The sequence below is a fragment of the Protopterus annectens genome, chromosome 7.part0 (assembly GCF_019279795.1).
Source record: "Protopterus annectens isolate FY-2018-M chromosome 7.part0, PAN1.0, whole genome shotgun sequence".
Taxonomy (NCBI): Eukaryota; Metazoa; Chordata; order Ceratodontiformes; family Protopteridae; genus Protopterus; species Protopterus annectens.
In genome coordinates, this window is record NC_056739.1 from 1,143,169,376 (window position 1) to 1,143,194,459 (window position 25,084).

At 39.0% G+C, this 25,084-nt stretch overlaps 1 protein-coding gene across 1 annotated transcript in view; it reads right to left on the reverse strand.

The window, feature by feature from the left end:
* The window catches only part of PDIA3 (protein disulfide isomerase family A member 3), a 1,140,556-nt gene extending 1,126,953 nt beyond the window's left edge, over nucleotides 1-13,603 (reverse strand). Inside the window, exon 1 of the mRNA XM_044077721.1 lies at nucleotides 13,184-13,603. Coding sequence (XP_043933656.1) covers nucleotides 13,184-13,332 — 149 coding nt within the window. The 5' untranslated portion in view covers nucleotides 13,333-13,603. The remainder of the gene's footprint in view (nucleotides 1-13,183) is intronic.
* Between the last annotated feature and the right edge of the window lie 11,481 nt (nucleotides 13,604-25,084).

Sequence of the window (25,084 nt, forward strand, 5' to 3'; positions counted from 1 at the left end):
AGGTTATTCTTGGCTAGGCTTGTAAGGCCAATAGCCAAGTAACCTATGATCCTATGGTACTCAAAGGGCAGAGATGGCAACTTTAATTCAGATAATAAAAGCTTGGACTTCTAATAGAATAAACTTCTCAGCAGCTTCAACTTCAAAGTCTGTCTACATCTTACAACAATTTCGCAGAAATGTCTATTCCATATGGTAGGAGAACAGTGCACAAGACCCCTGACCACTCGCTATACAGCTAGCATGCTCACTGATAATATACTGCAGTTATAGGATTTGGAAAGAAGACTGTGAATTAAGACTGTAAACACTGCTGTACTCTTGTACCATGTACTGTGGGGGTCATCAAATAAAGAAAAGAAGCTGCAACACAAGCCGGAGAAAAGGGCAGATTCCCAAGAAACATCAGGCCAATTACTAAACCACACAGCTAGTAATCCTGGAGAAGAGCTACTGTAGCCACTATCTAGCTGGGTCTGGTTTGCCAGCAGGGAACCAAAACTTTTGCTGTCGCCTTCTGTCACTGCAACACCCAAATAGTGTCACTGAATTTGCCTTTGTGATAACCCTCCTAACAAAAAAGTGCTCATTTAAAATTACCCAAGGATTAGAAACTATGCATTACCATTTTGTCACTTAAATATGCAATTACTGATTAACTCAATATTACAATCACTTTTGTAACAATAGCACAGCAAGGTTATCTTAATGGTGGAGGCATGCTTCCAAGGAAATATGAATATGGTTAAAGGGTGGCAAGAGGTCACCCTACATGGACCCAACAGTAAAAAAACATTATGCCCCAGTGCAAAAGCACAAACGCAAAAGGATACCAAGGGTAAAACAGCTGTAAAAGATGGTCAATTAAAACCTGTAAGCTTCATCACCAACAGCAATCTTCCTTTTCCCCATATTTTTCTACATTGGGTCAGGGTATCATGTCAACTGTGGCCAACGCTCATTATTCACTGCCACACTCCTACCTTCTTCAATGCTCATGCTTGTCAAGAGATCTTTCACACAATCCATCCACCTATATGCTGGACGTCCGCTTCCTCTTACCTTCTTCCCATGTGTCTCAAACCTTCCTCACCAGACTGTCTTCTGCACGTGTCCAAACAACCGTAATCTGTTCGCTGATCTTTTCTGCAATTGGAGCTACTTTGGCTTCTGCTCTCATGTCCTCATTTCTTCATCTGTCCCAGTGTGCATCCTACCACCCTTCTCACACACTTAATTTCCATCACCTCTAGCTTAAACTGTTTTGCCTTTACTGCCCAAGTTTCTATACCATAAACTAGTACTGGTTGCACCACTGTTGTGTACACCTTACTTTTTAGCTTCTTTGGCATTCTATCATAGGACTACACCCGACACTGCCAGCTGGCTGCAGTCCCTCAGATTCTAGCTTTGACCTCTTCATTCAGACTTCAATTCTCAACCACCTCTCCCAGATATCTGAAGCTGCTAACCTGTTCCACTGATCTCCCCATTTGTCTGCCACTACCACCGTCTTATCTGTGCTTAGTTTCACCCATGTGCCTTCAGTTTTGCATTCTCTTCTCCCACCCTTTGCTGAAGTTCTAGCTCAGTCTGCCTGTAATACCACACTATCTGCATGCAGCAACTGTTGACCCGTCTCCTTCGACGTGTTTGCTAAAGTAGTCCATCACCAGTACTAACAATGGGCTCAAGAGCTGAACCCTGGTGTACACCCACTCCCACTGGGAATCCCTCTGAGGCTGAACACTGTTCGTACTCTAGTCATTGGGTTTTGTACATAGCCTGCACTAATTCTACCAATGTTTCTGGGACTTCAAACCACCACAGTACTGCCCAGATCAGCTTTCCTGGGACCTTATCATACGCTTTGATAAATAAACAGAGATCTCTCAGGGTAAGGTACCTGCTATGTCCCCAAACGAAAAAATGTAAATATCAGGGTGCAGGTACTCCACGACTATCTAAGCCAACCATCAACCAAAAAAAAACAACCAAAAAAAAAAAAAAAAAAAGAAATAAATTTTTTTTTTACTTTAACAGCAAAAGAACTTTATTCCATGGGTTGTTAGTGCTTTCACGTCTACTCTGGACGCTTCTTCAGACTTTAACAAAACACTTCATCACTTCTGTATTTAAACACTTATCAAACAGTTAACCAATGAAAGCTTTTGTATGAATACATAACTATAAAGTCAGAAACTTCTAAATAGACAAGTCAGAAACATTGTGAAAACTAAAACTTCAAAATTTAACATTGACATTAAAATGTAGTAATAGATGACAACTATTAACATTTCTGATGGCAAATAGCATATAAATATTTAAAAATACAAGAGCATATAAAAACAGCATGTAAAAAAAAACATTTCAAGTGTATGAAACTACTGAAAAACTTCTAAATATATATTCCTACCAACACCAAGAAGCCTAAAAAAGTCAAAGGTATAGCAAGAAAGAACTGCTAATGCTCAAGATGACGACCGACTAGAAAGGGTTTCAAAGTAACCCTCTCATTGAGGCCATGTCTTTCATCTGCTTTCATTCTGATTATCCATTTACATTCTTCCCTTTCAGTGAAGTTACTTACATTGCCTAATCTCAATGTGGTGTGTATCAATTCAATAACTAAGAACTCAAAGGTGCGTGTGGTGCCTTGCGATAGAACATGTCTAGCCAGTGCGTTCCTGTCATTCTCCCTGTTGATCGCATATAAATGCTCTCTAACCCTTTCCCTCAACTTTCTATTCGTCATACCGACATAGAAGGCCTGGCATTTGGTGCAGATGGCTAAATAAACTATGTTCCTTGTCCTACAGTCTGCATAATGATCGAATTTATATAGCACACCTGTGTCCGGGTGCCTAAAGTTAATCCTGCCCAGTATGTATTTGCACTGATTGCAACTGCGACATGGAAAGGTACCCATTCTAACAGTAAGTGGTTGATCCTGAAGTCGCCTTTCATAACATAACATGTTCCTTAAAGATCTAGTATTCTTGTAGGAAAAACTGGGGTGAGGACCTACAAGGCTCTAAGCCTATCATCCAACTGCAGGATACCCCAGTTCTAATGACATTAGTTCTGTTTGTTGCAGGACTATCAAACCATTGTCATGGTAACCCCTTGATTTAAACTCAGCATCTAAGCTGATCAATACATTCCTATATACTGAATCATCGCTTGTTAGGCATGAAGTGTGCTGCTTGATTCTTAATGTTCTTGTGTATGTGGGGAGGGTGCATACCATCACGATGTAAGTATGTGTTCTTTCTACAGGGTTTCCTGTAAGTGTTGGTAGTGAAACATCCATCATGCTTCCTGATGTTGACATCTAAGAAGAACGCAATGAAGAAACAAGACCCTACATTAGGATAGCAACTAGTGAACAGGTGGAACAAAGCAGGCCATTTATTAGAAGTAAGAGGATGGTACTTTCATATACCAACAAGAACAAGAGTATTACTAATGTCATTAGAAAGAACTGGGGTATCCTACAGTTGGATGATAGGCTTAGAGCACTTGTAGGTCCTCACCCCCAGCTTTTCCTACAAGAATACTAGATCTTTAAGGAACATGTTATGAAAGGCGACTTCAAGATCAACTACTTACTGTTAGAATGGGTACCTTTCCATGGCGCAGTTGCAATCAGTGCAAATACATACTGGGCAGGAATAACTTTAGGCACCCAGACAGGTGTGCCAAATAAATTCGATTATGCAGACTGTAGGACAAGGAACATAGTTTATTTAGCCATCTGCACCAAATGCCAGGCTTTCTATGTCGGTATGATGAATAGAACGTTGAGGGAAAGGGTTAGAGAGCATTTGTATGCGATCAACAGGGAGAATGACAGGAACGCACTGGCTAGACATGTTCTATCGCAAGGCACCACACGCACCTTTGAGTTCTTAGTTATTGAATTGATACATTGCCTAATCTCAATGTGGTGTGTAAGTAACTTCACTGAAAGGGAAGAATGTAAATAGATCATCAGAATGAAAGCAGATGAAGGACATGGCCTCAATGAGAGGGTTACTTTGAAACCCTTTCTAGTCAGTCATCTTAAGCATTAGCAGTTATTTCTTGCTATACCTTTGACTTTCTCATGTTTCTTGGTGTTAGTAGGAATATATATTTTTAGAAGTTTTTCAGTAGTTTCATACACTTTAAATGTTTTTATTACATGCTGTTTTTATATGCTCTCGTATTTTTAAATATTTATATGCCATTTTCCATCAGAAATGTTAAGTTATAATCTATTACTACATCCATTTTAATGTCAGTTAAATTTTGAAGTTTTAGTTTTCACAATATGTTTGACTTATCTATTTAGAAGTTTGACTTTTTACAGTTATGTATTCATACAAAAGCTTTCATTGGTTAACTGTTTAATTGATAAGTGTTTAAATACAGAAGTGATGAAGTGTTTTATTAAAGTCTGAAGAAGCGTCCAGAGTAGATGTGAAAGCGCCAACAACCCATGGAATAAAGTTATTTTGCTGTTCAAGTAAAAAAATGTATTGATTTTTGCTTTTTTGGTTGATGGTTGGCTTCGATAGTCGTGGTGTACCTGCACCTTGATATTGACATCGTATCATACGCTTTCTCCAAGTCTAGAATGCCCAGTCGGACACTCTCCTCAAATCTAGCTTCTCAAGTATCTGGCTCACTGCAAACATCAGGTCAATTCTGCTGCATCCTGATCTGAATCAGAACTGCTAATCTCCCACCTTACATTCTACTACTATGGAGCATGTACATGCATAGACATGCACACACACAAAAATACTGGATACCTACACCTATGCATACTATGCACATATAGTGTGAATACACACACTGCAGTGTATTCACTGTGCATACACAGATTGCACCACACAAACCTGTACCCCAGTACACACAACATGCATAATGTACAGTAAAAGTATTTGCCCCCTTCCCAATTTTTTTTGCATGTTTATCACACTTAAATGTTGCAAATCAAACAAATCTAAATATTAGGCAAAGATAGCCCAAGTAAACAAAAAACGCAGTTTTTAAGTGACGATTTTATTTAAGGGAAAAAAAAAATAGATATATCTATATCTATATCTCTCCAAACCTACATGGCCCTATGAAAAAGTAACTGCCCCCCCAACTTAAATCATGAAGTAACTGTGGTTACACATTTTTGGGAAAGCAGAGTTCAATTTCGCTAGCCACACCCAGGCCAGATTACTGACAGACCTGTTGAATCAAGGAGATCACTTAAATAGAACCTGTCAGAAAGTGAAGTAGGCCAAAAGATCCCAAAAAGGAGGAAATTCATGCTGTGACCCAAAGAAATTCTGGAACAGATGAGAAGTAATTGACATATCGGTCTGGAAAAGGTCACAAAAATGTTTCTAAGGCTTTGGGACTGCAGCGAACCATGGTGAGAGCCATTATCCACAAATGGAGAAAACATGTAACAGTGGTGAACCCTCCCAGAATTGGCCGGCCTACAAAAGTTACAACAGCGCCGTGATGACTCATCCAAGAGGTCACAAAAGCACCCTGAACATCTAAAGAAATGCAGGCCTCACTTGCCTCAGTTAAGGTCAGTGTTCATGATTCAACCATAAGACTGGGCAAAAATGTCATGCATGGCAGTGTTCCGAGGCAAAAACCACTGCTGACCAAAAAGAACAGAGGCTTGTCTGACTCAAAAAAACATCTTGATGATCCCAAACACTTTTGGGAAAATATTCTGTGGACTGACTAGGTGTGCGTTCAGTTACATCTAGCGTAAAACAGCATTTCAGAAAAAGATAATCATGCCAACAGTCGGTGGTGGTCCTGAAGGAGAATGTCCGGCCATCAGTTTGCGACCTAAAGCTGAAGCACACTTGGGTTCTGCAGCAGGACAATGATCCAAAAACACCAGCAAGCCCACCTCCGAGTGGCTTAAAAACAAAGTGAAGGTTTTTGCCATGGCCTAGTCAAAGTACGGACTTTAATCCAATTATGATGTGGCATGACCTTAAAAAGGGCAGTTCATGCTTGAAATCCCTCCAATATGGCTGAATTAAAACAATTCTGCAAAAAGAGTGGTTCAAAATTCCTCAACAGTGAAGTGAAAGACTCATTGCCAGATACCACAAATGCTTGACTGCTGTTGTACCTGCTAAGGGTGGCAAAACCAGTTATTAGGTTTAGGAGGCAATTACTTTCAGAGCCATGCAAGTTTGGAAATTTTTTCCATTAATAAATAAAATCTCTTAAACTGCATTTTGTTTTTACTTGGGTTATCTTTGTGTAATGTTTACATTTGTTTGAGGATCCGAAACATTCAAGTGCGACAAACATGCAAAAAAATAAGAACGGGGCAAATACTTTCTCATTGCACTGAATAAAATATATACACCACACATGCATATAAATTGACACAAAGTAGATTTACACGTTTGTAAGTATACAAACATCTACCTAAAAGGTGTCATTAATGTATGCAGAAGCAATGTGTTTTTTCTGCATCTCCACTTACAATGAACTATATCCAACCCTATCTAACCAAGAAGCAAAGATAGATTATATATATATATATATATATATATATATATATATATATAATAACCAAGGGTGGCAATACTTCTGTGCTTACATTAAACTTGGAGAAAACATTCTGGACCATTAAGTTTTTGATAACACCGTTTGCTAGCTCAAACTACAGACAAAATACTGCTGGATTAATTACAAACTGTGAAGGCCTTCAGAAATACCTCATGGGATAAGTACTGGGGCCCACTTAAACACTTCTGTTAATATAATGTTGACGTACTGCTTTGTAATGTTAAGTAACTGCTTACATGACAGCTAAACCCTAGACCATGATGCCACTTTAAGCCACCAGATTCAAAGTGTATCTGGTCTACATGCTATTACATTAACAAAACCTACACGCACCTCTACCACCTCAGACTCCCTCTGATGAATGACACCCACTTCTAGCCAGAAAGCCCTGCAAATACTCTACAAGGTAGCCAACAATGCAGCAAGCCATCCACAACTAAGCCACTGTACTCCCTTTAGCTACTATGGCTCCCGATAAACAGGTGATGCAATCAGGCCATGTATGCAGTCATTAAAATGGCAGACTTAATTCCCTCACAGAGATGAAAATCTACATAAAAACGTGCTACAGACTGCAAAGCTGTTTAAGAGCCGAGATGCCCTGGGGTAAGAATCTACATGGGAAACCAGACTTTCTCTTGACTGCTGTCTGGTTTAGAGGACAGTCTGGCAACAACTTCCAATGCCAGAAGTCTCCTGCTGATCCACAACTGCCATGTGCATTATTTAGACACCGCCTCTGACCAAGATCAAATTTTCTTCCACTTAAGCCACTCTACTGGCTGTATTAAGTCTGCAATCCTTTTACCGTATTTCATATAAATGTAATTCATCTGGCCCTTTAAAATGCTGCATTTGCCAGAGATTCATAGGCAAATACTAGGCTCAGTGTGCAGACTATTACAAGCCTGTCCAAAAAAAAAAAAAAAAGGGCCAGAATCAAACCTTGCATCTCTTAAAGACCTTAACTGCAACCGTCAGTGGTCAAGACCTCCATCTCAAAGTTCCCGGGCCTAGGATTCAATAATGACCTCCGGTCACCGCGTGTGTTCTCTGTGTAATCATTTTCTTCCCAGATATGTGCAGGATGGATTGGCTAAATTATCCACATAAGGAAATCCCAAAGTAAATTTACACTTTGGATTTAAAATTAGGGCTTCCAAAGCAAGCTATAAACTGGACTTGGTATCATTGGCAAAATATGCTACAACCCTAAAAATACAAAACAGGAGATTTACATGTAATGCAGAGAGTTGTTGTTAGTCTTCCGCTGTGGCGACCCCTAACTGGGAAAAGCCGAAACTCCGGTCCACTAATGATTGGCAGTTGTTTTATGGTGTAGAGTTGCCAGCCCGACGTCCAACCTTCAACAAAGGCACGCCCATTCAACACATGCCTTTCGAACACCCACTCAACCCCGGAGAGAACATGCAGACTCCACACAGAAGGCACTCCCAACCCAAACAGAGAATCGAATGGGAAAACTTCTTGCTGTGAAGCAACAACGCTACCGCTGCACCACCGCTTGAGATTACAGTTACATGTAATGCAGAGAGAAACCACCAACATCAACTAAGTTGAACCCCCCCCCCCCCACTGAACAGCAACACTAACTACCACAAATGTTAATTTAAGTGAATGGGTTTGTCTAATTGGTTCTAAATTTAACTAGGTGGAACTGCAGGACCAAATGAACTAAAAATGGCTACATCCTGTGCTTCTTCCTTCTACTCCCAATAGAGAAGGTATATAACCAACTGCAGAGAAGCAGATTGAACCCGTATTTTTGAGGGTGTCAAAACTACATGACAACCAATGCACACATCAGTTTAACCAGTCAGCTATGTAAAGACGTTGAAAGATATTTTAGTCATTGTTATCTCCTAATGTGTACTACTGGACAACCATTTGTCATGGGAGAGCATGTGCGACTGACAATTTTTATGAAAATGCCAATGAACTACACAAGTATTATTCATGTTGACTTGGTGTATTTAGATCCATTTAACCCTCAACTCCAGTATGACTCATCACATGACCAAATTTTGGAACCAAAAGATTATAGGTGGACTGGAAACAGGCTTGATCCTAGAAGCAATGAGCAAGATTAAATATGCACGTTACTGCTAGAATAAAGGAGAGATGTTTAACTTGGCTGTGCAACAGATCCCTTTTATTGTAGTGCTCATAATTCTACCATACCAATACAACCACATGCATCAAAATCTGCGCATGGTGCCAAGGGGAGGTCAATACTTAATATTGTTCAGAATTATATGAAATGGAAGCATTACCCTCAACACCTTAAAGAAATAGGCTATTTCTAATGGAACAAGTTTCAACAGCAAAAAGTGTACCTTGTTGCACTTCAGTGTGAACGATAGATACCCTCAATAATGAAATTCTACCTACAGCTCACTATGCAAGAACTCTGCATTGGTATTATGATAAACAGATCATAGATATGTCAATACCACAATAAGTAAAAACTGTGGAAGTTTTAGGGATACCTTTACTAAAACTGCTGAAGTATTAGGGATACCTTTACAACAAATTTTCCAGGATACCCAGAGGTTCTGTTAACATTTTTTAAAACAACGCTAAATCCTACAGAAATATGAAGAGTGGAAAGGAATATTAAGGGCTGGGAGAAGTAGACAGTATAGCTAATTTGCGACAACTTGTAGACAGTTGCAAAGAAAAAAAAAATCAGATGGAAAGCACACATTTAACCATTTTAGGGCACATTTAGAACAGCTAGATGCATTAGTAAGGGCAGGCACATGTGCTCCTGAACACGGAATGTTGAAGTTTAAAATTTGTCCAGGTTCATGCGGTACAGAGTCCCAAAGCAAGAGTCAATGAATGGAAGGAGCAGTTACCTACGAGGAGGACATTTTAGAAATGGTCCAGAGTGTTGACAGAGGATGAATACACTCTAGTTTGAGAATTATACCCAGTTTAGTTTGTTCAAAATACTGCAGGTATGAGGTCCTATTACAGGCAGTGAAGCAAATTTACCAATTTTGTATCAAGTGGATTCAAGTTTACCGTGAACTAACTTGCTTAGTTTAGCAATGGCAGCAAAATTAAAGAACAGTTGCAAGCACTATCGTTACTGGACACAGTGCCACTATGCATGAAGACTTTGGATACTTTGAATACCCTAAAGGCATTTTTGGTGCCAGTTCTTAGGATCATGTCTGGGTGGGCAGTTCAACCTGTAGGCCCTAGGATTTTTCTAAGCTGATAGTCCAGGAGGGTAGCACCTTAAAGGGTCCAAGGTACACTGAAAACTCCAGGGAGTAGGTGCCTGGAACTGTTCCAGTATGGAAGAAATGACTGGTGCTTTCCCCGAGATGGTGATAAAACTATAGTTGTTTTACCTCTGTTTTTAGAGAACACCACTGAAATAATCAATCCAGACCCTATTAAGTCAGGTGACTGAATGACAGGATGGCATGAATGTTGCTTAACAGATAAGGATTTAAATTATTTTAGAAAGATCCTTTCAGAAAATATAAACCAGTTAAGAGTCTGGAGTCTTGGACATTGGATTTTAGCCACATTTCAGAGAATGTCAATACATATGGTCAATACTGGGAAACCCGCACTTGAACAGGAGCTTATTGCACAGGGTTCTAACTTTCGTGCAGAAGACTGAGTTTGTCTTTTGAAAATAATTAGAGACCCTATGCTAGAAGGACGTGTCGAGGGGAAAAACACCAGAATAGAGTTGCAGATCACAAGAATGCAAGTGTTAAGTCACTAAATTATCCATAATTGTGAATGTGTGCGTTACGGAAGAACAGTGCCAGGGCCACTGGATATGATCACTGGCTCTAGACTGATGGTCACTGTAGATGCAACACTGACCCCATGCGCAAAAGTGGGAAAAGGGGGATTACGACTGGGATACAATTTGTGTGTTAAAAGCTTAAAAATGTGTGATGAATCAAGCAAGTTGTTTTGTATGCACATTAACAGAAGGTAGGCAAAGAGTATTGTTGTTTACTGTGTGGGAAACTGTACATGTTAAAATCTAGAAAGTGTGATATAATGGTATGGAGAAGACAGTGCAAGCTGTAGTTGTACTTGGGTTAGATAGTAATTTAATGCAGGGTAGGATAATTAGAATTATTGTAAAAGGAGATGCTATACTGAAGGGGACTAGGCACAGGTACTAAATATACTGTGCCACACCTAATCATAAGTGCATTGGTGTACATGGAGTCATTAACAGAAATACAGCTATTCTGTGCAAATAAAGTAGCTCAAGTATCGGAATGGATATCCACTGCTTCAGTCAGTGGAGAAAAGCAAGGGATTATAAAGGTAAGCTTACTCAAGTAGCATAGGGTATGGGTCTCAGTTTGGGTGGATACTGGTTAAACACTGATGGTTTGCTGAAGTAAAGGCAGTTTCTAGTTTAGGGACACCTTACAGAAATCTGAGGAAGTAATTCCAGAGTAAAGGACTATACGAGGTAGAGGGTGGTCTCCTAGCTGCTGCTAACATTGCAGATCATGAAATTGCCCTATCTGAAATACATATTTGGAGTAAAACTTTGTCTTGTAAATGAGAAGCTGCTGAAGGACACATCCGAGTGGCAGTTACTGAGGATAGTCTACTAGGTCTTCTCTCTACAGGAGTTACTGCAGGTGAAGTTCAAAAACTGCAGGGATAAAGAATTTCTGTTGGGTACATAAGGAGCTTTGGCTGGTGTAGTAGTAGCACAAAAATTAAAATGCCTCATTTAAGTTGGACAATATGATATGATAGAAGCAGACTAGACTGAGCGAGTGTAGAGTTTAGTACATGTAAGAAGATATTAAAACAATGCACACTAGTCAACGGGGAAAGACGAGAAATGTGTCTGTACAGAAAAGTGATTTTAATGGAAAAAGGGAGGGCACTGAAAAACTGAAGATGGTCTAAATGGGCTGGTGTTGTGGGCACATGGGGAGTAATTAGGCTGGTATTAAGGTGATTTGGAAATTGGCTAAAAGAGGAGTTAAACAGGCATGACACCTCAGGCTAGAGCAATGTCAAATCAGCCTGAGCAGTAGCTGAAATTCTGTAATGGCAACAGCAGAAAGAAACAAACAAAAAAACAAACAGACAAAAAAAAATGCAAGTTCAAATAAAAGCCAGAGTTGTGGTAATGCAAAAAAAAAAAAAAAAAACACAGTCCAGGACACTTTACAGCACATACAGACAGAAAAGCACGGAATGTAAAACATAACCTTTTTTTAAACCCAAGTAAAAAAAATGCGATTGTGCAGCCATTTGCTGAGTTTAGAAAGGTCCTGCACTGGCTAAAGTTTCATTTTTGGGCAACAGGCCAAATGAGAAGTATAAAGCACACGTACAAGTTCCACAATGTGTGCACTACCCATTCTCTTAAGTGTATGTGGGTGTAGTCATGCAGTACTGTTCTTAAACTGGATAACCTTTAATAAAGCACTCAAATGGATATTCTGAAGGGCCTTGGTCTACAGAAAAAAAAAAAATTCTGTACATTCCCAAACCACAGAATCCAGAGATACCGAGTTATAACCAAAAACCACAACTAGATGTCAAAAGTTGAAAATGGGGCCAATTCAGTCACATTCACCCACTACAAGTAAAAGAAAGTGGTGCATTTCTGTGTTATGCTCCCCTACAAAACAAAGTTCTCTCAACTCCCAAAACCCTAAACCTCCTGCCAAACTAGAAGTGATGGCTTGCTTACAGGAATGACCTTACAATGAAACTTAGAGAAACTTGCATAAATATACTTCAGTGGGCACACTTTAAGCAAATTAGTAAATCAGTGTCACTGGCAATGTCAATGCAAATTAGCTGTTATGGCCTCAGACCAATGTACACTACTCTATACTGTACAACCGGCGGTGGGCTACAACACATTTTGAAGACCCACCTAACCCCTACCCTGGAATAATACCACCACTCCCCTTTCACAACCCCACTCAAGAAATGCTTCCCCTGCAATATGCTTGTGCATCCAAGAAAACTAGACTACAATAATTCTACCAAATAAAAAGATTGAGAAATAAAACCTGTAGGAGGGAGCATTACTAAACATGCAGATAAGCTGCATACTAGAATCACTTTCAAAGCGTTCATGTCACCGAATTCAATTGTAAGCAAATCAGTTAAGCCGTCGCTGTTCTATCAAGTTATACAAACTCAAAGGGCCCAACTCGTAAGCAATCACTACACCGCATTATAACTCTCGCCAAAATTAGCAGCTGCACCAAGAGTTTTACGTCAATCAAGACAAATTGAACGATTCTTACTCTTACACACTTATCAGTTTCACTTTCTTCCCCAAAAAGTGAAATAAGCGAGGCCTAGCAGGGAATGACTCAATGTAGCGGATGGGGCTACACCGCTGTCACCAGTGACTTCTAAACACTGGCTGCCATCTTTCAACCCATGATATAAATACATCTTAAGGATATCAAAGACTCAAATTTAGCCTACATTGTATTGTAGAACATTATACTGTCTTGTACACAGCTCTCCAGAACATACACGTTTCAACATACAGCTACTTAGCAGTAACAGCCCATGACCCACTTACCAGGGCGCAAAGAACTCAACAAGAACGAGGTCGTGTTGCCCGACGCCGCTCTCGAAGTCGTCATCAGTAAATTCAAGTACGTCTGAGGCTGCAACGAAGGTAAATAGCAGAAAGAAAAAATAGACAACAGGTCTCAATAACTGCAACATGACGTGAACTTGAACTGACACAAACCAGCGTGTCCAGAAGTGAGAGATGCGACAAATTAGAGGAGAAAAACGTCAGTCTCTCTTTTACAATTATGACCCACTTACTACCCCCCAAAAAACCTAGAAAATATAAGAGTTATCTTCTCAAAAGACACTAACGTGCCACAAAAGATGGAAAGGTGGAACACTGAAAGCAGCCAAAATTGAAAAGCGATTTCAGCTTAACAAACACTGCAAGCGATAGTTCCCGGCCCCGGATTCTGTGTGTGGCAACATATCATTGGACACGAAAACCATTAGCTGGCAACTATAGAACCAATCAGAACACGTGGTACCTTTCATTCCGTGCGATGTTTGAACCTGCCCAGATAAAACTTACGTAGTGCGGAACTTAGATCCGCTTGTTTTGGGGGTTGTATGTTTTAAGTGTTGCTACTCAAGAATTTTAAAAAGTAGTAAAGCCAAAAGACACAAACAGTGTACTGAAAAGAAAATAGACTACAGTTATTGTTCTGTTTGCAAGGCTAAAGGCAAATATATCACAAAGGGGCAAATTTAGTGTAAAATAGAAAATGCCGATGATGCAATTAATTTTTCCCTAAGTAAACGGAGTATGAAAGGTTTAAAAATCTGATTCAGGGGGAGGCTACATACTTCCAAATGTCCAGATTTTCACAGAATGCCCAACTTTTACCTCATATTTTGGTCTGATATTAGAAGCTGTGATTTTCTGGCAAAGCTCTGAAAATTTGAATAATGAAACAACGACAGACATTTAAGTTTCAGAGTTCACATTCTTCACAAAATGCATGCAAAACCTGATGTTCTAGCAAAGTTCTAATTTTAAAAGAGCAGTAATTAACACCTCTCATTAATGCTGGATGTTTGTACCTCCTTATTTTTGATTTTATCCCTATTTTTTGTGCTAAGAGGTTGTGAGGTATGGGTGGCTACTGGCTATTACCCAGGTGATGTGTTCGGTTTATCACTAGGCTATATTTTCCAGCAGCTCCACATCAGATGTGGATTTTTGAATTTGTACACCAACTACTAGCAGCACTAGAGAGAGCGTGTTTCTGAACAGTATAATTGTTCACAACCGAAAAAAAAAAATACAAAATAAATAATCGTAAGCCTTGATAGTGCTGCACATAATTATTAAAAAAATGTACTATAGGTAATATCAAGTGCCTGATTACACGTAGAGATATAACCTCTAACAGTTCTATGGGGTGTTCTTGATTTGGGTGACTATGTTTTGTTAGAGAATGTGAAAAATTGCACCTGCCCTTCCTGGCTTAGCTGTGCAGAGATGTACAGATCTCAACTGGCATGGAGATAACCGAGATTTTTTTTACAAGCCCTTGCAATTAGGAAGGAAGAGGAGTGAGGGGACCAGCATGATTTTGGTAATATGAAAGGAAATGCGTAAAGAGGAAAACTTGCATTATGAAAATAAGCAGAAAATAGTTGGACAGTCATGATAAACCAGCATATCATCCATGCTAGCCATAACAGAAAAGTTTGACAGGCCACCATGAGTCAGAGCACCACCCCAGTCATACCTCTTAAGAGTAAGAAATCTGGACGAAGCCATATAAAAAGTGGTACAAATAGGGACGATTTTGAAATATTGCTCTTACAGACTTAGAAAGTTGATAGAATAACAGGTTTTGCATCAGCATGAACTTTATGAAGGGTATGATGTCTGAAACTCAAATGTCTCATTATTTTCTAACTTCAATGTTTAATGATTTGCCAGAAAGCCACAATTTTATGAAAACTGGACCAAACATATAAGGCAAAAATCTGGACATTCTGTGAAAATCTGTACAGTTGAGCGATATGACCCCAGGGGGGGATTTAGGCATCGACGTAGGGGCGCACCACCCTCTTTTTGTTATTTGGAACCCCATTAAAATCAGAAATTAACTTTACTGTTATTTTGTTGAAATCGGAAAATATGCCACCAAAAATTGTACATTTTCCGTTTTCAAATGACAGACTTTTTCCTTCCAAAGTCGTATGGTAAAACGTAACTGGGGCAAGAACGACAGCGGGCGTATGCTACGTACACTATAGCGTATGTTATGGCCAGTCATCGGGTCCCCCGTTATGGCCAGTCACCCCCCCCCCCCAAAAAAAAAATCACTTTTTCTGCTTGCTGCCTATTTTGCTTGGATGAGAGGTGATGGCTGGTACAGTGGCGCCAAATGTTATTGGCTGCAGGTGTATTTGGCGGGCTGCTTAACTGTTAAATATAGCTGCAGTAGAATCTTTTTCTAGATTTTTTTTCCTGGTTTTGGAGCTGCTGAGCCGAGAGAGCGCGCTGTGACACTGAGTGGCCGCGTGTCCTGCCAGTTGACTTACTGAATGGTTTTCTCCATCTTCGTTTTTATCGTTGTTTAACGAAGTTACTTTGGAGCATAATAAAGTCTCAGAAATCTCTATAGGATGCAGTCCCACGATCTCTAGCTCACCTCATGAATAGGTCCACTGATTCTATGCATTTTGGAACAAAGTGGATAAGGTAGGATGGGGCTTGATGGCTGCAAAAGCAAGGGGCAAAAGCAAAAATAATGTAAAATAAGTTGATAGGAAAAAGGGTGTCAGTCGAATAGCAGGAAGCCTTGTTGTGATGTTTAGTAGCAATAAAACGAAATGTACAAAATGTCTTTGTTTGACCTTTGAAAATGTTTATAATGTATTAAATGTTTATAATGTGGATGGGTAACAAAGTTCACACTGCGGATCACACCAACAGCACTACTAGATAGGGGGCAAGGGTACTAGCTGCTAGTACAAGGGTCTAGGAAACTACTAAAGGGGGTGAATACCGCACAACGTGGCTGGGCTAATATATGCCTACGGGCAAATAGCCCACTACCAGCCTATGAACCTATTGGTTGCACAAAGGTGAGCAATTCATTTGGATTGCAATTTAGTGGTGATACATTTGATTGATCTCCTTACGAAGTAAGTTCCTAAACCAATCCTTGTATTAAAACAGAAGTTGAAATTGCATAGATAGCTAAATTTCCAAAGTGGAATAATTGGCTTGCTGATTGGATGGCTTGTTGACTGACTTAAGGGAAATATTTAAATTGCGTGAAATATTGAAGTCTACCTTACCAGTTATGAAATAGATGCATCACAATATTGTAGAGTCATACTGCACATTATGGGATTGTCCAGGGTATTGCCATCAGCAGTGAAAATAACATGTGCACAAAACGAAATAATTATCATAAGGTGACGGTTTGTTTAAAAGAGCATGGCTCAGTGGACCAAAGATAATTTTTTTCTTTAAGAAAACATTAGTTTGGGAATTTTATAAAGTGATTAAGGAATTCTATACTTCATGGGCAATTTTTGATTGGAGTCTGAAATCCTGGTGCTAAAGATGCCATAATTAAGTCTTTCTTTCTTAGACCCAGCTGATTGAACCATCTGTTTAGTAAATGAAATAGTAAAGGAGCTCCAAGTCTTTTGGGTTTCTAATGCCATGACGGGAATGGACCCCATTCCCAAGTCCAAGTACAATTAAAGTTCATGAAATTAGTATTGTTTTAATCTTTGTCAGTCAGAAGTGCTCTTTGCAGTACCTGCAATATGCCCAGTAATGACTCCTCGTGCAGTTCGTATGGGGTTACATATATTGGTTATATGTCTAAGATTGTAGATTTATTTTAAGACCCATTGGTCCTACTACTATTGGAACTGTCTGGCTATCTTTCTTCTACATTGCTCTCGTTTCTGCCTGCAAATCCTGATATTTTATATTTTATGATTTAGTGTCTCTGTACGCAGCACACTGTAGTCAATAGGTGTGGCAATTTCAATAATCAATGCTACTTTTGTCGTCTTTTCATGAACCACTATATCTGGTTTTCTGGCATCTGTCTTTTGAACTGTTCATAATGAGTGATCCCATGTGATGTAGACTTCATTTTATGTGATGCTTTGTGGCTCATGTTTCCAGTGTTTTTCAGCCACTTCAATGCAGTAATGTTTGCACAATCCCCAGTGCAACAGTCTTGCCATGTTGTTATGCCTTTCAGTATACAGTCCTTCTGCCATTAGTATGTCACAACCAGCAACAAGGTGCATAACTTTCCAATTTTGTTTTACAAAACTTATATTTGTCTGTTTTTCCCCCATGTTCAATGGAGTTTGTAAACCAGCATGTACATAGCTCACTGTCTTGGGACACCAAAATTAACCTTTCATCTATTGGTTTGAATTCGCCTCTTCTTAACCATTCCTTTGTTTGCTTCTGATCAACATGAGGTTCTTCCAGAAGTTTTCTATGCTTGCAACTATATTTATGCATTTTCCACTTGCCTTCTCATCTGATCCTTCACCTTGTATTTTTTTCTTTTGTTTTTTTGGCACATTCAGTTGCTGCCTGACTTTTTTATCCACTTCTGGTTTGATTTCCATTCCTGCTTGACGCCAATGTGCTTCTGCTAGATTAAGCAGAGATGTTATCTTAGATTTATTTTTCTTGCATTTCAAAACTTTCACTACGTTTGGGTCTTGTGAGGTCAGTAGATGTGTGGAGTCCCACTATTGCAGATCTATACATGTAATCCGTTTCAAGGAGGCCTATCCCTCCTTCGGAAAGGTTAATATATAAATTTGGTAGGCACTAATTTTTATAAATAACTTGGTGAGCATGAGGCATCCTTGTTTTTTTTGTCTAATATATCCAACATGTTTTGTGGCCAGTCAGTCACTCCACTCCAAAACTGTTAATTAGTACAGGAAGAGCAAATAGGTTTAGAGCTTGGATTTTGTTCCAATATGTCAATGCTGTTTTCAGAATTGGTTTTCTAAAGTATTCCTTACTAAGTTTTTATTCACATTTGTTCATGTTTGTTGTTGATCCTTCAGTTCCCAAATGTTTATACACTCTTGCTCAAGTTCTTTATCGCATTCTTGTCCCAAACTGATGTTTTTGGTGCTGCAGTTTTCCTGCTTTAAAGTTTGCTTTTGCACATTTATCAAGATCAAATAACATCTGAAAAAGTTTTGACCACTTGCAGTTGTGCTTTCAGGTCCTCATGTGATCTATACAGTTTTAAATTATCGACAAAGAGAAGATAAGTCTTTACACTTTTGTTTTCTAGGAGCCAAATTATAGCCATAGCCTAAGCTGTTAAGTTGACAGCTTACTGGGTTAAGGGCAAGGCAGAATAACAGTGGTGGACAGGGTCACCCTGGAATATCCCTCTTTGAATTTTTTATCCCTGGAATAATTTGTCCTTTATACTTGGTGGCTGTGTGTGATTAGTATTTGGGGATGTTGACTGGATGTGGTGCACTGGTGAGGGGTTGTTTGGGCCTGATGGCTTTGCTTGGATTGAACAGCTTCTTTTGGGCCATGTCGTCAAGTTCCTGTATGGTTATTTGGGCTGTGTTGGGGTGCCTTCTGTGCGGAGTCTGCATGTCCTCCCTGTGGTTGCATGGGTTTCCTCTGGGTGCTATGGTTTCCTCCCACATCCCAAAGACATGCTGTAGGTGGATTGGACAGTCTAAATTGGCCCTAGGTGTGTGTGTGTGCCTTCTGTGGAAGGTTGGGCGCCGGGCTGGCAACTCGACACCATAAAACTCCACTGCCAGTCATGAGCAGACAGGTGATCTGCTGTGGCGACCCCTAACTGGGAAAAGCCGAAAAAAGATCATGGCTTAATTGCAAAGTGATCTGCCACTGTTTCGTGATCACTGTAATGTAGTCTGTCAGTGCAGGGTGTATCTTATACATTTTTAAGAACTTTTTTTATCCATGAATGTGGGATAGTATCAAATGCTTTTTTTATAGTCAGTCTTTGCCATACTTTGATTCTTCCCCTTTTTACAGTTCTCCACTATGACTTTTTATTTAACAACAAATAATCTTTTGTTCCATATGACTTTCTTTTATTGCCCTTTTGCTCTACTGCCATAATTGAGTTTTCTTCTAAATGACAACTCTGTCAGCATAATTTCCAGTGTATAGTTTATACATAGTCGAAAGGCAAGTTATTGGCCTATAGTTTTTAGGGTAGCTTGCAGGTACACTCTTGAGTAGCAGCATTGTTTTTCCTGTTAGCCAAGTTGGAGTCTGTTCAGGATGCGCATATAAATAGTTCTTACTCCTAGCTAAATCTTTGTGCAAAGATGTTAATACTTTTAACCAGAAGTTGGGTATGGTATATGGGCCTGGAGTTTTACAATTGGAGGCTTTTCTTAACTTTGTTTCAATCTCTGTGGCTGTTACTTCATCCCATTTCATATCGTGTTACCTTTAATCTTCTTATTCTTTCTTTTACTTCTATCTATTTAGCATCGTTATGTTCCACAGGAGTTTCATAAATATTTCTCCAGAATGTATCTATTTCTTTTTTGGTGTTCTTTCAATTCCTTTTACATTATTTCTCAACTTTTTGGGGTCATCAATAAATTGCTTCTTTTGTATTTTTCCTTTATATTTTTCTGTGTATCTTCCGAGTTTTAGCTTGTTTGCGATGGTGCATATTAGATCCTGGTCTGTTTTGATACTGTGCATTGCTATTACTTCTGTCTTTCTTAGCATTTTTGTTGATCTGTTCCCTCTTTTATGTTCTTGTAACAGTGACACAACTGCTTTATAGTTTTCTCCATTTGATACTTCCATGACGGTATTCAATTTCTCCCCTTCCTTTCCCTCACTACCGTGTGTTCTTTCAGTAGGACTTTATCAGTTTAGCTGCACAGTAATATATCCTGTTTACCTCTGTTATATTGCATTGCTCTCTATGGACAGTCCTAATAACTGTTTTATCAAACATCTGACTCGTTGGGTTTTATTAACCTTCTGCAGTCTTTCTTTGATTTTATAATGTCTTTCTATCTCTTATATCAAGCAACTCTTCGCTTAGCTCGTTTTCTTCTAAACTGAGGGCACATTTTTATTTTCCATTTCCTGTGGGCATTCTGTAGAAAGTTCTGTCATCTTCCTATGGCACATTCTCCATTTTCATCCTGTGCCATCCGTTGCTCTGTTATATGGGAACTTACTGAACTTACTGGCCTATCACTCCTCAACATTGACTGCATCAGTTTTCACAGTTTACTGTTCCTTCCCTTGCTTATACTGGTTTCCTATTATAGGTTCCAAAATATCTTCATATGGCACCTGACCAATTGCTTCCTCTTCCACTGGTTTCCACTTAATGTGGATATCCATTACTCAATCCTGTTGTGATGCTTTCTGAATTAGATGTTCTACACCGAATCCTTCACTTCGTAGGTACTCCATAACCTCATTTTCTATTTCATTAATTTCATAATTACTAATCTGCTTTTCCTTTTTGTCTTATTTTTTGTATTGTCAAGTTTTCCATATCCAGATTCCTTTGCCTGTATTTCTCTGAATATTTTTTGTGCTCCTCTTTTTGTATTGGTTAGTTTTGCTTTCTCCTTTGTACAAATATTGCACCATATTAAATCCCTTTTCCTTTCCCATGTCCGTATTTCTTCCGATGTCTACTGATTTTCCTGTTTCTCCTTACTTTGTGGACTCGCTCCATCTTTCTGTGATGCATCTGTGTTATACCTTCTACACCAAATCCTTCACACTTGCAATATACAGGATGGCATGTACATTGTGATAGTTATTGGAGATAAGTGGCTCAGAACACTAAACGACAAGAAGAAAGCATGATAAAGGAACTTGCCAAATAGTCTGAGAGAGGATAAATGCTACACATATCCAAGCATTAAAAATGTATGCATATAAAGGCTTAATTAGGAGACTGTGCTGACCTACTGCAGCATTTCAAATCTCCTACAATCTGCACCCAAAAAAAATCTCAGAGGAGTTAGGAAAAGAAGTAAGCAAGTTAGTCTGTGGTTGTTGTGACCATTGCTGCACTTAAAAATTCAAAGAATCATTTTAATAATTATCAAACTGATAATGATCTGAAATTGTGAAAGGATAAAATGCATGTATAAAATAACTTTATCGATTTGCACAAGTCCAAAAGCGTAAGCTGCTGTTTTTTTTCTTGCTGGGCTGCTACAACCAAGTGCAAGAAGGTGAGTGAATAGCTAGTGTGAGTTATAGGGATCTCTTCAATACTAAGACCAGTAAGTTCAGGAATACCCACAACTTGATGCCCAAAGCAAAGCTTACTTTTATCTCTTAGAGCAATAAATCTGGACAAAGCCTAAAATGGGGAGACAAAGGTCCAAAAACAGGGGCAGATTTAAAACATTGCTCTTGACTTGAAAAGTTGCTAGAATAACAGGATATGTATTAGCATATATTTTCTGAAGGGTATAAAGTCTGAAACTCTAAAGTCACTAAATAGTGATATGTTAGTCCTCGGCTGCAGAAATGAGGAACAAACCAAAGATCTGGACACTCCTTTCCTCTTAGTGCAAGGTGTCAAATCTGGACAAAGCCAAATATAATGGGGTCAAAAGCCCCCCCCAAAAAAAAGACATCTTTTAAATATTGCTCTTATAAACTTAGAGAATTGCTAGAAATAACAAGATTTATTTTTCTATGCATTTTCTGAAGGATATAAAGTCTGAAACTCAAATGTATGTCACTATTTTGTGACTTCAATCCTCAGTTGCCAGAAACCTGTAATAAGGAACAGTCCAAAGATCTTGACATTTTGCAAAAAATCTGGAAAGTTGAAGTATGGCTCCCTCCCATATCAGATGCTGGGCTTGAGTAGGTGCTGATAAATCAAAAACTAAGCATGCGAGTAGTCGCCCAAAAATGCAATGAAAGATGAATATTTAATACAGCACACAGTGGTTGAAACTGTAGATTAATTTAAGGACCTGGGTATATGGGTAACTCCAGCTCTTGATTTTTTTTTTAATCATATCGACCAATTGTTTAATTGTATAACTAAAAAGATTTATAAAGTCTAGGAAATCAGAAATTAAGTCACTGTTCATTAACTTGAACATGAAATATGGAAACCTTATAGGAAAACAAGCACGAGAAAACAGGGAAAGTCAGTGAAAAGAAACTAAGGGTATCTATGGATGTGAAAATTTAAGTTTGCCTCATTGGTAAAAGGTACAAGGCTTGATTCTGATCTCTGGTTATTGGCAAGGCTTAGCTTGGTATTTGCTTATGAAACTAAGACTAAAGTAGGCGAACTTTTACAGCAAGGCAAATATTTAAGAGGTGACTGTATTCAGGTATACAGATATTTAGAGACAAATACCTCTGGAAATGTTTATGGGACACATGGTGGTGCTGCGGTAGCATTGTAGCCTCACAGCAAGACGCGGTTTGGTTCGATTATCAGCTAGAGCGTCTTCTGCGTGGAGACATGCGTGACTGGGCATACCTTCGTTGAAGGTTGTGTGTCAGGCCTGGCAAGCTGGTACGTAAAAATCAACTGCCAATCATTAGCGGACCGGAGTTCCGCTGTGGCGACCCCTAACCAGGAAAAGCCAAAAGACACAAACAAACCTCTGGAAATGTTTATCAGACAGTAGTAGAAAAATCATCAGACAACCTATGTAGAAGATTCTATAAATGAGAAATATACTAATTTTTTTCTCAGATGGAGTAGCTGATGCATAGAATACATTACCAGATTACATTAAAGCAAGCACAAGTTTAGATATTTTTAAGAACATCCTCAACACATTATGGGATCAAATGTTTTGGTATATTGGCAGGCTAGAAGGGCAGTATTGCATGGTCTTGAAATATTTGTATTCAAGTGCACTGTTTGCTGTTTTTTTTTTTTGCTTTATTTGCTTTTTTTTTTTTTTTTCTATCATGGAATATTTCATCTTGCATAATAAGTGAATAAAATGTGTGTGTGGGGGGGCAAACCATATGTCACCTTTTTGTAGTATTTGAGTGGTATTAGAAGTGCAGCCAAATCACTGTCCTTTTTATTGGCCACGGTAGGTGAATTCACGATTGCAGTGTGATTGCATTTCTTTTGGTGTAATAGTCACGGTATTTTTCCGTTATCACGGCAACACTGCCAATGAGTAGTTTGGCATTTTTTTCTGTTATCAGCCCAACATCAGAAAAGAACATTTTTTTTTTGGACTAGAAAGTGGAATACTGATACTCTTATTTTTCTTAAAATTATGTCTGACAGAGTTTTCTGTGATCACTGCAATAGTCGTAATGACCACTTTTTAAGGCTGACATTGGAAAATACCTGTTTTTTTTTGGGGGGGGGGGCTGGAAAGCTGAAATCGATAGTTATACAGTAATTGTTCTTCCTGTTATCAGCTCCACTTTAAAACAGAACTGAGCTGTATATAAAAGCCAAATTGTGCTTCTTTTTTATTTTTTGGAAAAGAAGTTATTTACGTTGACAGGGCAACAGGCAAAACTTCCCAACTTGTAGCTGCCACTTTAAACGAACCGCGATGCTAAATAACAGCTGTTTTCACACTGAAAACTAAAGCACATCTCAAGGCTGATTACTTCATTTCCAGCAGTACTGACAGTCATTTAGGATGCCGCGGCAACACTATGTAAGTGGCAGAACCCAGTGTAAGAAAACCACTTTTCTTGGTAAGAGCTGTATTCCGATTTAAAACGTAAAGCGCCTCAAGCCATTACAGCAGTGCGAGACTAAAAGCACAGGTGTAACATACCAAATACAGATTACTGTACTTTTTAATAAAAGAAAGGCAATATTATACTTTTAAAATGAAGTCAACTCTTCTTGCAATTCAGTGTGCGTTAACGTTGAAGCTGAAAGTGTTGCCCTGTTAACGGAAAAATACCATAGTCACATAGTGGTTAACTTCATATCATTTGAAGAGCAGTCTCTGTTTTCTGTAATGTTAGGAATTGTGTGGTGGGAGGCAGGTCAGTTTGACCTCTGCATAAATGGTGGGGTAAAGTTGGTGCTGCTGGATATGATTTCTAAGTTTACATTATTGCACAAGTACAATCTTGTATAGTTACCTATAAAACTATTTAGTTGTATGTTGTCTATACAATGCCAACCATTTAACTACTAAGACTGTGAAATCAAATTAGAGACACTGACTGGAAGCTCTGACCTTATTGCACTCTTTGTATTTTGTAGTTAAATACCATGATCTGATGTTATCCATGTCATTCCTCGCAGTAGGGTCTTGGATCCGAGCCGGCAACTTTAGCTTGGAGACAATTTTCAAGCTCCTCCATCTCCCATAATCCTCTGCTGCCCTCTAACCCTCAGATCTCATTTGCCGCATTCTGTTATGGACGTGATCCTTGGCTCTCGCTCAGATAAGTGCTTTCTATACCTGTTTTTTGCTTAATTTAAATTAGTTTAAACTAACTTTAGATGTTAACTTTAGTGTTAGTCGTTCTTTACCTTCCCTCCCTTAGACATGCTAGCTTTTTGGCAGGGTAGTTCCCCCACTGTAAGTTGGGATTTGGCACCTTTTTTTTCTCCTTAGACTATTTTTAGTCCTTCTTAGTGTAGTTAGTGTTTTCATACTTTGTTAATCTTTCAGTTATGTTTGAGAAACCCATGGGGTTTAAGAAGTGCTCCTCGTGTCGTCAGAGGCTGGCATTGTTTTTGATCTGTGCTGAAACTGGTTTTCTCCCACCCCTACACCCTATTCCTGTTTAGTTCTTAAAGTTGGTAAAATTGGTCTAACAGCTTTTGTGTTATCTGATTGTCTCAAAGGCTTGCTGGTAAACCATATTTCCTGTTTGTAAATTCCTGCATATCATTGGTAGAATCTCCTTGTGTTCTGACTGAGTGCTTCTGAAACCATCTGGAAA